The sequence below is a fragment of the Oryx dammah genome, unplaced genomic scaffold, assembly GCF_014754425.2.
Source record: "Oryx dammah isolate SB20612 unplaced genomic scaffold, SCBI_Odam_1.1 HiC_scaffold_25, whole genome shotgun sequence".
In the NCBI taxonomy this organism is placed as follows: domain Eukaryota; kingdom Metazoa; phylum Chordata; class Mammalia; order Artiodactyla; family Bovidae; genus Oryx; species Oryx dammah.
The window spans coordinates 44804664-44818009 of record NW_024070209.1 but is presented as its reverse complement, the minus strand read 5'-3'; the positions used below and the strand labels follow the sequence as shown (position 1 = coordinate 44818009).

The 13346-nt window shown below is 49.0% G+C and overlaps 1 protein-coding gene across 1 annotated transcript in view; it reads right to left on the bottom strand.

Annotated features, from left to right (window-relative positions):
- The window catches only part of ST6GAL2 (ST6 beta-galactoside alpha-2,6-sialyltransferase 2), a 31475-nt gene extending 23252 nt beyond the window's left edge, over positions 1-8223 (bottom strand). The window contains exons 1-2 of the mRNA XM_040224207.1: positions 7331-8223; positions 580-677 (exon numbers count right to left, since the gene is read on the bottom strand). Coding sequence (XP_040080141.1) covers positions 580-677; positions 7331-8189 — 957 coding nt within the window. The 5' untranslated portion in view covers positions 8190-8223. The remainder of the gene's footprint in view (positions 1-579; positions 678-7330) is intronic.
- Between the last annotated feature and the right edge of the window lie 5123 nt (positions 8224-13346).

Sequence of the window (13346 nt, the reverse complement as noted above, 5' to 3'; positions counted from 1 at the left end):
CTCTCTCAGGCTGTGAGCCCAGGGCCTGATGCAGAAAACACACCTTTTTTTTCGGTAAGAAACTCACTATAAATTTCTCATCACTCCATTTTTTACATATAGTTTGAAATGCTAGAAATTGTTGTGGTTTGTTCTGAGAATAATTTTGTTATGAATTTTGGAAAACATTCTTCTTAAGAACACACAAAAAAGAATCACCCTTTTTAAAATTTTCAAATGACAAAGACAAAGTGAAATTTCTGAGGGGTTCTTCTGCCTCTTGAATTCTGTATCTTTGCCTTTCTGCCCTCCACCCCTGATTTATTCTGTTTAACTTCCTTTTTCACAGTTCACAGAACTCAGTGTGCTACCTATATATATATTTCTACCTCTACTCTGAGTTTTCCTTTTGCTTTTATTTACCACTTTTTTCCCTCTTCACAGCACACATGAATTCCCATGTCTCTGCATTTTTTCTCAGTAATTCTTTATTATTACAAAACCCCGAGATCATGGTCATGGAGAGCTGGGTGATTTCATTCACCCAGTTAAGCTATTTACCTGTAAAATGTACATCCATGAAAAGTCTACCCAGCTTACCTGGGAATTAATGATGCGGACGGTGGTTTTATTTCCGACATCTTTCTCGTAGCCACGTGTAGGAGCAGAGTTAAACCTCAAAACTGCATCGTGGGAATCTGAGGGCACACATGTGACAAAATGACTTTTTTTGCCTCTGCATAAAAATCAGCAATATCTAGGAAAATATCTTAAAGCAAATCTTTCAATACCTGAAACTAACTGGACCCCAGTAAAGTTCAGACACTCCTCCCCCTTCTCCATACACATTGTTCGGTATACTGTTTATTTAGAATGAGATCCTGGCTGGGGGCAAATAAACATGAAACCATGTCAATCCATTACAAGTCATCCTACAACATCTAAGTTATATTTAGATGCTTGGTGTGCATTCACAGTCTTTAAGGACATGCTTTACGTATGCAGGAAATGTCAAGATGTGTGTGTGTGTCTAGACTGCCCTGTGGAGTCTCATGTGATTCCTAGAAACAGGGCTGAAACCACAGTTAATCAGCAATAGGGAATTTCTATGGGTCTTCTCCAGTTTCGAAACAGTATGGAAGTTCCTTAAAAAACTAAAACCAGAGCTACCATATGACCCAGCAATCTCACTCCTGGGCATATGTCAGAGAAAACTCTAATTTGAAAAGATACATGCACTCCAGTGTTCACAGCAACACTGTTTACAACAGCCAAGACATGGAAGCAACCTGAGTGCCCACCAACAGATGTGGTACATCTACACAATGGAAAAAATACTCAGCCATAAAAAAAGAATGAAAAATGCCATTTGCAGCAACATGGATAGACTGAGAGATCATACCAAGTGAAGAAAGTCAGACAGAAAGACAAATCTATGATATTCATATGTGGAATCTTAAGAAATGATGACAAATGAACTTATTTATAAAACACAAACAGGCTCACAGACATGGAAAACAAGCTTATGGTTACCAAAGGGAAAGTGAGTAGGGAAGGGATCCATTAGGAGTTTGAGATTAACAGATAGACAGTACTATATATAAAATAGATAACTAATAAGGACCTACTGCATAGCACAGGGAACCATATTCAATACCTTGTAATAACCTATAATGGAAACAACTCTGAAAAAGAATATATGTATATATAACTGAATCACTTTGATGTACACCAGAAACTAACACAGAATTGTACATCAACTATATTTCAAGTTTTAAAAAAATGATATATCGTTTGTAACACTGTATAAGGGTCATTTGGAAACTATCAGCTCATTAAGTCATGCAGATCTTTCAAATATCTATGCATTTCATTATAAAGTATCAAATATCATATATATCACCATGGATATCATCACTTTTTAACTTTGGGAAGCTTCTAAGCTCATGGTTGAAAGCTTTGTCACTGGCAATGAATACTGTTGGTTATGTTCCTAAAAGTGACAGGCTTACTTACTTCCTTTTTGAGAAAATACCTGCCAAATGTCCAAGTCTAAATTAAGTATATCTGTCTATCAGTCATCTGTCCCAAGTATAACTGTGTTTCGTGACAAAAGGGGCTTGTTCCACTCACAGCTCAATCACAAAAGTGCTTTTCCACTGGGGGCTGGTTTGCAGAAACGCTTTCATTGTTATTTCCCATTTGGTCTTAAAAACACATGTACTTCAAAGACTGAAATCTAATAAAACCAATCATTTTTACTGCTTCATCAAGGACATCCATATTTGGAACTGGCACCCTTTCCTGTTACTGTTAAGCTTGGCAGCAAAGCATTCCATGAAGGCTAGTACCATTGGTTACCACTGCTTTGATCTGTTTTATCCACTGCTGCTCCTGCATCTTCCTATTCAACTGCCAACAGCTAAAAGGACCTGTGAGTACTATAATGGAAATAGTTCTCACCTTGCGAACCCCTGAAAGGGTCTTGGGGACTCCAAGTGCAAGGTCACACACTCTATGAACTGCTGACCTGGGGCAAAAGTGGGGTGGACTCCAGGCACTGAGAGGTAATCAGGGTGGGCACCAGGGCCAGAGCTTATCTACTGGCTCTTCACCCCCAGCCCTTTGTGCTCTCCCTCATCACCCACACACTGAACTGCTTTTCTTGTCCACCTGCTCTGCCGGCCTTCGGCCAGGATTTACCTCCTCAGACATCAGCCCTCGAGGGGTGGCTGGATCCCACTCCTGGACCAGTTCTCTCTCTAAACCATGCCCCCTCAACACAGCCTCCATCTAGAGGTAAGGTGAACAAACTGAGGAGGCCAGGCAGTGGGTGCATTTCTAACAGATTATGTAGAAACTTCAGATTAATCGATCACTGCAGCAAATGCCCCAGTTTTTAAAAGCTGGTGTTCTACACTGAAAGTGTTAGTTGCTCAGTCATATCTGACTCTTTGCATCCCTATGGACTGTAACCCACCAGGCTTCTCTATCCATGGGATTCTCCAGGCAAGAATACTGGAGTGGGTAGCCATTTCCTTCTCCATGGGACTTTTCCCAACCCAGAGATCAAACTCTGGTCTCTTGCATTGCAGGTGGATTCCAGGGAAACCCTGTTCTATACTGAGGTGTGTTTTAAGTCTCAGAAGGACTTGACAAGGCACAGGGCACAGAAAGGTAATCAAGTTTCACTCTTCTGGAAGTGGCATGAGTTTGAAGAGTTAAGAGGTCAATTTTGTGGAGGACATAGAGAGGCAACGACAGAAACTGAACCTCCTCCAGCTGTCAGGGAGCAGAAGGGACCAGGATGGGAGGGGGAGTGTGCAGAGGACGAGCTGTGAGAGTCCATCAGACAGATCTTGCCTGGCTGTGCCTCTCCCAGATAATCACCTTAAAAACTGAACTGTCCATCACATTTAGAGGGAGAGGAATGGATCAGACAGGAGACAAGAGAAGAGAACATAGAGTCAGTCATTTCTGGAGGACACGTTTCCAGGCAAGAGCCACTTGATGTTGACCTTGAGAACAGAGCCAGGCTCAGCGCATCACTGAGGAAGATGAAAACCCTGCAGGGAGCAGCCGGCCAGAAGGCGCAGCAGCATGAAATCCAGCCCCAGCCCCGGTCGCTGCATTCCCAGAGCCCCCAACCCTTCCTGAGGGCAGGAATCTGCAGAGGGAGTCCACGCCCCGGTCTCTGGGGAACAGCCTGCCAAAGAGACAGTTCTTCTTCCTCCCAAACCTGCCACTCAGGTCTTTCTCACCTCACTGACTTTCACAATGTGCTTGCTCCAATCTTGGCTCTGGAGCAATCTTTCCCTAAGGAGACCCTGATCCATCACTCCTCCACTTTAAGATTTCAGAGCTCTGCACCAGGAAGCCAGGGATGGAGTCGGAATTTCTGAGACCCAGACTGGAGTTCAAACCCGGCTCCATCCTCTGTGTCTCTAGGTGTATCGGTTTCCTTTATCTATAAAATGGGAATCATCTTGTCTGTCACTTGGCATCACAAGGCTGGTTAACACATAAAAGCATGGAGGATGGGAACTTCCCTGCAGTAACAGGGAAGACCCTACACTTGCTGTTGTTGTCACTAAGTCATGTCCAACTCTTTGTGGCCCCAAGGACTGCGGCTCTCCAGGCTTCCCTGTCCTTCACTGTCTCTCAGAGTTTGCTCAGACTCATATCCATTAAGCTGATGATGCCATCCAACTATATGTGGTACCTACTATTATGATCATTATGTGAAGTCTAACTTCTGGAGAATGACATATGAAAGCATGGGGCTGACCTGCCACTGGTCCAGCTTATCTACTGGCTCTTCACCCCCAGCCCCTTGTGCTCTCCCTCATCACCCAAACACTGAACTGCTTTTCTTGTCCACCTGCTCTGCCGGCCTTCGGCCAGGATTTACCTCCTCAGACATCAGCCCTCGAGGGGTGGCCGGATCCCAAGGTCATTTCTTCCCTATGTGTCTCTCTGTCCTTCTAACTGTGATAGCAGAAGTGTCTCTTTATAGTCTGTCTTTCCCACCAGACAGCAGAAGATTTGAGGGTTAGGGCTGGGCCTCATCCATCTTTCCATCACTGGTGGTGAGCACAGTAGCTGGTGAAGAGTTGGGGACCATGGTTGTTGAATGACTATATGACCGGCTCTCTTGCTTTTTTAAGCAATGGTAACAGGATGCCAAATTCCAAGTTCACCCAGGAAGACGTCCCCTCCCTGCAAGCCTTCTCTCCATCCTCCCATTTCCCACACGCTGGCCGGAATCTGAGTTTCAAGGAACAGTCTTGATCTCGCATTCCAGGTGATGCCTGTTAGCTTAGGGCAGACGTTTCTTGTCTAGAGCGTGCTTCCCAAGGATGGCTGCTAGTGAGCTCACGAATAATTGTTATTTACAGAACAGGTGAAAAAAGATCATCTCATGACTCTAGCAATGGGTGTTCCATGTTTCCAAAATAGTTCAGTTTGCTTTTTAGTAACATATTCAAAGTGGAGGTGTTTACAGCTGCTACACTGTTCTCAAAAACAATGACAAGGTATGACTCAGTGCAACAGAACTGGGGAAACACCATGGTATCACAGCAGCCAGAAGAGGGAGCTGCTGAGGGGACAGCTGCAGGCAACCCTGGGGCATCCCTGGTTCCCTTGGGGAGGGGGCTCGGGGAGATTTTCTACCTCTGCCCTCATAAGACCACAACCTCCTGCAAGTCTTCTGATCTTCACTTAGCCAATTCACAAGTACAATAGATGCTTAGGGGTGAAGATGAGTTTAGTTAAACAGTACAGCATGCCCTATTGGTGGCTCAGATGGTAGAGAATCTGCCTGCAATGAGGGAGACACGGGTTCAATCCCTGGGTCAGGAAGCTCCCCTGGAGAAGAGAATGGTTATCACTCTTATATTCCTGCCTGGCGAATTCCAAGGACAAAGAAGCCTGGTGGGCTACAGTCCATAGGGTTGCAGAGAGTCAGACACGACCCAGCCACTAACACACAGCACGCCCAGTTCCAAGCTTCCTGAGGAAATTGGCTCGGTGACTTTGTTCTCATCAAGAGAGGTGCTAACAACTGTGTACTGATAAGTGTGTGTACATTCAGTTCATGTCAGCACCTGGCATCACGAGGGCCGATGCTGAGAGATGCCAGCTTATGAAAAGGAAAGGCTTCTTTCTTGTCTTTACAGATGGAATTGTGCTATATTATATATTCTTAAAAAGGCAGCTACAAAACTGGATTCAAAGGAAGTGAAGCAAAACAATAGAGAATTTTTAAAAATTTCCCAGTGTTTGTTCTTCACGTACCATTCTATGATTCTAATCATGAACCTTTGTGTGAGCGCAGATGCTGTCAATTAAATCTGGTTGCCAGAAACTAAGAAAGATATAGCTGACACATCGTGTTCCCCAGAAATATGACATTCCCAGTGCCATTCACACTCTTCTGAATTCTGAACAGAAAAGAATTTATAAGACTCTGGTCGAATAGAAGAGAATTTACAAGACTCTGGTTGGGGATATTTACGCCCGAATAAAGAGTGAGAGAATTCTGCCTGATGGATGAAAACAATGCAAACCCACAGGTAGGAGGCAGTGGGGCTTAAAACAAAGCAAAAAAAAAAAAAAAAAAAAAAACCACCAAGAGCAAGTCAGTGCCTGCTTTAAAGCGTGCTGGTTACATTCCTCCTTCCGTGATTAATCATGTCCTGGGAACCAGAGGGAAGTGTGGCTTTACTTCGCCCCAGGGGCCTCTGAGCCAGAGCTCCCTCCTAATTGGAAGCAGCCGCTCTGCTCAGCTCTGGCCGCAAGTTTCTGTGACACTCGGACAACGTGATTATGAGCCTGCTTAATGTTAGCATGGGGACTCTGGGACTCCAGGCCACAAGTCCAGGCTTGAGCTTTGTTTTTTTTTCAACTTCTTAAAAATTTCAGATTCAGCCTCATTGCCAAGACCCTGTGGGAGTAGGTCTGGGCTGTGGAGCCTAGTGATGGGGCATCAGCCACTCCTAGGGAACATGGAAAATGCCCCGGCCCCAGAGATTGCGATGACTCCTTTCAGTGCAGTGGGCAGTGATCCCTGCAGATTGTGTCCAGGGAGGCTGAGCTAACATCATCCGCCGTGAGGAGTTACAGGGCTGTGGTTGTACATCTGGCCTCGAGGCCAAGGCTGCGTCCAGTAGGCACTTGATTTCTTGGCACCTGGTACAGAAACCTGCCCAGAGGAGGGGCCACGTGTCTGCCAAAGGAGTGGAGGAGCTACTGGGTCACTGCTGCTGCAGCTGGCTGGGCTGGTCACTGGGGGTGTCGAGGTCCTGAAACTAGACCGCAGTTTCTTGAGAAGAAGGGACTCTGTATCTAGAAGTGGGAACCCTCCTGAACTGCCCGCTGCCAGCCTGCCCCACAAATTTGGGGCTCCAGGCTGCAACAACAACCTTTACATGCATTTCCAGCCAGCCTATCTGCCTGTCCAGTGGCCTTCAGGCTTCCCAGCCCCCACAAGGGCAGGGAGGAGGCCTTAAAATTAACCTTTCTCTCTGCAGCAATGCAGGAGACACAAGAGATACAGGTTCGATCCCAGGAAAAGGGAATGACTACCATTCCAGTATTCCAGTAAGAATACCTATTCTACTATTCTTGCTTGGTGAATCCCATGGACAGAGGAGCCTGGTTGCCTGCAATCCATGGGGTCCGAAAGAGTCGGATATGACTTAGCGAGTAAACAACAATAAAAGGAGACCTCTGCTGGATCCATCTGGGCTCATTCGGTCCCAGGGAAAGAAGGAGACCCAAGACTCTCCAGAAACAGTGTCAGACTGGCCGCCCTGGGGGTGGGGCTCGGGTGGCCGCGGGGACCCACCTATCTCCTCTCCCAGAGATGAGTTAAGGATGGCGCCTGCCGATGTGACCACGGCGCAGGTCCGGAGCCCGCGCGGGAGCAGCCGGCTGAGTGGCACCGGAGGGACAAGCGCGCGCCAGCCGAGCGCCGAGAAGGGCGGTTCAGTGCCGTCCAGGGTGCGCACCTGCACGCGGCCCCGCAACGCGCACAGCAGCTCGGTGCGGCTCCGCCCGGACGCGCGGCGCCCCCGGAAGCGCACGCCGTGCTTGTTGGCACGCAGATAGGCACCCATGGCCTTCTGCAGGCGCGGGTGCAGCATGCGCGCCGACGCGTCGCCCTTCCAGAGCCGTCTCAGCAGGGCCCGGGACATGGACGAGTACAGCCGCTCCCGGTCCTCGCCCCCTGCGCTCCGGCTCTGCCTCAGGGGCCCTCGCTTCGCCCGCCGTCCCGGGGCTGTGCGTGGCGGCCGAGCCCCCTCCGGGCCTGGGTCCCCAGGGGAGAGGCGCCCCGACGTGCCCGGAGCGGGGTCCTCCGGGGGAAAAGCGCTTAGGGACGTTCTCCCTGGCTGGGCCGAAAGAAACTCTTGTTCACGTTCAAAGCCATCTCCGGCCCATGTCCTCAGGGGGCCGGATGGGAGTCCCCGGGGAGACCCCCGCCGCGAGTCCGCGCCCTCGGGCAGGCCCTCTGAGGCCCCCATGATGGCCCGTTGCCTCCCTTGCAGGGGCAGTAGCCTCCGGGTCTCCAGGAAGGAGAAGGAGCTGGGCGAGGGCTTGGCCGGGCTGCTGTCGGTGAAGTAGAGGAAGATCACCACAAAGAGGAGCCCCCACGCAAACGCCCCGCAGAGCACCCCTTGTCTCCATTGCTTCAGGTGCGGCTTCATGGCAGGCCCACGGGGTCAGCGCTTGTGTCCCAAGGTGGCGAGCTGGACCTGAAAACAGAGGGTGTCACAGTGAGCCACGCAGGACAGCACTGGGGACAGTCTACCCATGAGGGTCTCTGAAGACGGTTGGAGGGAGCATCAGAAACCGGGATGGCCTGGAGCTCTGGCTAAGTTCAGCGCCCATATGCCCCACTCTGGATGCCTACAGAACAAGAAGTCGCATCCCCTCAGCCCAGGGTCTTGGGAGAGGGGAGGTGAGCTCGGTATACCTTGGAGAACTACCCAAGGCACCTTGGTGATGTGTCTGCCTCCCCACTGCCACGACTGGCTAATTCGCCCCCCTGCCCCGCTTCCCCGCTCCCTCCCCGCAGCTGGTTCCAGGTTTCAGTTTGGGGAAGCTGGCAGCAGGCCTCAGTCGGGTTGCCCTCTCTCATCAGAACACTGGCTCAGAGCTCAGATCCTGTACAACAAAGGGCCAAGTGCTTCTAAGGGAAACTTCTCCACAGTGCCCCGATGGTCCCCAGTATGCACAGTGCCCCGATAGTCCCTAGTAAGTGATGACCCAGCCACTGAGGCTGCAGGAGAAGGTTATGTTAAGGTGTCTGTGGACCTCAAAACACCCCTTGATGTTCACCCTCATCATCAGCCTCTGATAGAGTAAGATGGACAAATGTCGAAATTTTAAATAAGGGAGCAGATGAGGAGATGGGAGCAGATGAGGTTTTCATGCAAGGGCAAAGGGTTTTACTTAGATAAGAACTGAAACCAAGTGGGCGATCCCTAGATCAGTGTGGTCACCTGAGGAAGGTACACAGAGTCTCTTGTGGAAAAAATGATGTGCCAGGGTGTGAAACCCACACGCCTTATGGCCCTGTAGCTGATTACAGATGGACATGGGTCCTTCGCTCTCTTCCCACGGAGAGATGGGTCTGGGTCTCCCATTTGAGCAGAGGGAGTGCTCTGAGCAGTTACCAGGCTCAGGTCCAGCAGCTTCCATGTCCTGCCTTTAAAATGCTCACGAGAGAGGAAGTAGTCACCAGCAGAAACAGACATCTCTCCATGGACTGAGAGATGCCCAGCTGAGCCCTGGGTGTCCAATTGTCCCAGCCCACTACCATCCTGGACTCCAGCCCAGTGGAACATTCAGATGATTCCAGTTCTGTCCAGCCTCTGGCAGCTGCTGCAGGTAAGACCCCAAGCGGGAACCCAGTGGAGCCAGTTAACCCTCAGAACCAGGTGTGATAAAGACACTGGTTTAAAGTGATAGAGGTTGCTCTTATGAGCCACAGGTCTGGAGCTGATTCGTTACATCAGAAACGATCATTGGAACAGGCTCTGCTAGAAAAGCCAGATGAGAAGTTCCCCAGATGCCTCAACAGTCATGCACCCTTGAGACAAGCCCAGCCTCTCAGAGGGATTATGTGAAGAGAAACATTCACTGAAGTGTTTTTTAAGTTGGGGCTTCTTAAAAGCTGCTGTCTGCTTGACACATCAAAGCAAGGCTGTAGATTTCCTTCGCAGCCACACATCAAACCCACACACAGAGCATGGTCTCACCAAGCCAGACACTCATGCCAGCGAACAAGTGTACAAGAATAGTGCCAGCACTTGCCCTCTGTCAGACTCCGTGCTCACTTAACATGTTTCCTTCATTATCTTATTTGGTCTTCCTGGCACCTACTCAGGCTTCCCAGGTGGTGCTAGTGGTAAAGAATCCACCTGCCAATGAAGGAGACATAAGAGATGCAGGTTCAACCCCTGGGTTAGGAAAAGCCCCTGGAGGAGGAAATGGCAGCCCACTCCAGTATTCTTGCCTGGAAAATTCCATGGACAGAAGAGGCTGGCAGGCTACAGTCCATGGGGTTGCACAGGGTTAGACATGACTGAACCGACTTAGCACACACCTAGTAAGTAGGAAACACTGCTATGTCCATTTTATAGAGGAGGGCGTTGAAGCCTGGAGAGGTTAGGTAACTTGCCCAAAGTTACAGAGATAGCATGCAGTAGACAGCACCAAAAAAGCCACCTGCTTACACTTTTAATGCTAAGTTCTGACTCCATCTGATGGTACCAGATGAGGCTGTCTATACTAAATATGCCAAACTGTGGGACTCTGAATACACATTTCCATTCCTGACAGTCTCGGCAATGTCCTGGTGCTGGAAAAATCTTCTCAGGGCTCACCACCAAGTTCTGTCCATAACTCTTGAGGGACAGCCAATGAGCAGCATCCCCAGACAGACACTGCCTAGGGACCACACCAAGCAGAAACTGCTAAATGATCTTCCAAAACCTGTCCACTCAGGAGCCTGCGCTTCAAACTGTGATGCCCCAGCCTGATGATCGAAAAGCTGTTTCCAGGATCTCAACACTTCTATTAGCAATCACAAAATTACCCTTAATAACAGTTATTCTGTGTTTCCTCTAGCTGAGCGCCCTGCCGCATTGCTCTGACACCAACCCCTGCAGCTAGTAGGGCCCCCACAGGGAAAAGACTCAGGCCCACATGATGGCCCCACTTCAGACACCAGCCTGGAGTGGGCTCCCCAGGCCACCTGCACTTCTGGCAGTTTGGCTGTTGATCTAGGGGCTCCCCATGACACCTTTAAGTTTGAAGATTTGCTAAAAAGACTGGCAGAACTCAGAAAAGCACTATTATTAACATAAACCAGTGATCACAGTCTCTGGGAAAGGGAAACACAGAGTTTGAGGGCTGGGTGGGGGTTGTCCCAAGGGCAGAGGTTTCAGGCTCTCTGTACCTGGGGTCTAGGAATGTCAAATGATGGACATGCATGTGTTGACCAATCACAAAGCTCCACTGAGCCCTGGACCCGAGTTTAGTTGGGGTCTCATTAGTTGGACATCACTGACTGAATACTTGGCGGTGTGACTGAATTCAAACTCCAGTTGCCTTCCCATCTCCAGAGGTCAGGCTGGCCCAAAGCCCCCACCATCTCATCACTGGATTGGTCTTTCTGGTGATTGCCCCCATCCTGGAAGTTTCACCAAGACTCACCTCTTTAGCACAACAAAGACCCTCTTATAACTCAGGAGATTTCAAGGGTTTTAGAAGCTCCATTTCTAGACCTGGGACAAAGACCAATTCTTTGTACTACAGTAAGGCAGTAGTAGCTAATGTAAAAGGCAGTCTTTCTGCTCCTGGCTGGAAATCCTCGTTACTGCTGGCTGCACTGGGAATAGCTTTGAGCTAATCCTGGAAGGTCACTAAAGAATAGGAAACAGAGAGGTGGGAGGGGGGTTCAGGATTGGGAACTCATGTACACCCGTGGTGGATTCATGTTGATGTATGCCAAAACCAATACAGTATTGTAAAGTAAAATAAAGTTAAAAAAAAAAAAAGAATAGGAAACAGAGGCTTCTTATTTCAGCATTTGCTTCAGAGTCAAAGTGAGGGGTGTGCACAAGGCTGGCATTGGCAAAGCCTTGACTTCCTGAGGAGTTGGGGGCCAGCACAACACCCAGCTGCCTCCATTCTGCAGGGTCAGGAGGCCATGGGAACTGAGCTGGGAGGGGACCTGCCACATCCCACCGCACACTCGGCATCACACACACAGCCTGCTTTATATGGATATGCCTGACTCCCAGCAGAAGGTTCGAGAAACCCTTTCCCTCATGGTGAGGTGAGAGATGTGAAAGGGAGGGATGTGATGAGAGGATGTCTGGGGACTCGAAATGAGGAAAGGAGAAGCCCTGCAGGATGGACGGAGCTGCAAGGGGCCAGCACCCTGGGCGATGTGGGGTTCCCTCCACAGGTCTCTGGGAGCTGAAAGGGTGGGTCTGTGAGGCCTTGGACGTGGAGAAACAAACATCATCCCAAGGTACAGGATGACTTCTCATCAGCTGAGACTTCCGTGCCTGATGCTTGGTAATAACCTGAAGGCATGGTTTCGCTGCCTCCGCTCTGGGTGAGGCTTCAACTGTTAATAAACTGCAGCTGTGCCTGCAGCCTCTGTCACTGCAAATCTCTGCTGCCAGTTAAGGAAACGTCCTCCAAAATGTTGAAATCTCAAGGTGGTGCAGATCCTCTGCTAGCAACAGGCTGCAGAAATCATTTCATGTGTCATGGTCCCAGTTATTGGTACTTTTGCAAAGATCCAGGACACAGAGGTGGAGGATGCTGTCAGTGTCAGAGCCTGGATCAGTTTTTGCCTTAAAATAACCATACAGCCTAATAGGGTTTCCCGGGTGGCTCAGTGATAAACAGTCCACCTGCCAATGCAGGAGATGTGGGTTCGATCCCCTGGGTCAGGGGTTGAATAGAAAATGGAATAGAAAACGGCAACCCACCTCGGTATTCTTGCCTAGAGAAACTCATGGACAGGGAAGCCTGGAGGGCTACAGTCCATAGGGTCGCAAAGAGTTGGACATGAATGAGTAACTGAGCACATGGCCTAACAGGAAGAAATGTTGGATAAATGATAGAAAAAACATTTTCCCCCCATTAGTATAGTACACCTGAAATGCTGTGATGATACAGCTCAAATGGATAGTGTCTGTAACTCACTGACCTATTTCATCATCAGCAGGGGGACATGAATGGCACCAGGGACATACGAATAGAGGCTCATCATACAAATCACTGGTCCCCAGGCGGTGATGAAAAGGGGCTCCTTGATGGAGCACACGCAGCCTTTTCTGGGATGGTGTCTTTGACTGAGGCTGTTGAGGTCCTGCTGGCCAGGTTGAGAAGCATGGCCTGTGCTGTGTGGATTTCTCTCTTTTCCTTTTAGGATTCCAACATCAGCATCTGGCCGTGCTAGGGCATAAGTTCCAATTGGGTGCTCTGCCTATTTCAACCAATTTTCTTTGTTCTTATCTTTTGCCCACTTTCTGTCGCCTTTGTAGCCAAGCTTCTAGGAAACATAACATGCGGACAAGGATTAGAGACAAAACAAAAAAGTGACCCACTGCAAGAAATCATTTTGATGCTTCTACCTGCTCTGGAATTCTGATGCCCAAATCTTATAAACTAATTCTCAGAGAAATGAGTCCCATTTCTGCATGGATGTTCCACAAGAGCACAGAGTAGTCAAATGCTCCTCCAAGTCATTCAGAAAGAAATCACATTCTCAGAAAGGCACAATTTGTGATAAGTCGTCCGATGAAATTATGCAGTGTAAGCACCGGCCCAGACCA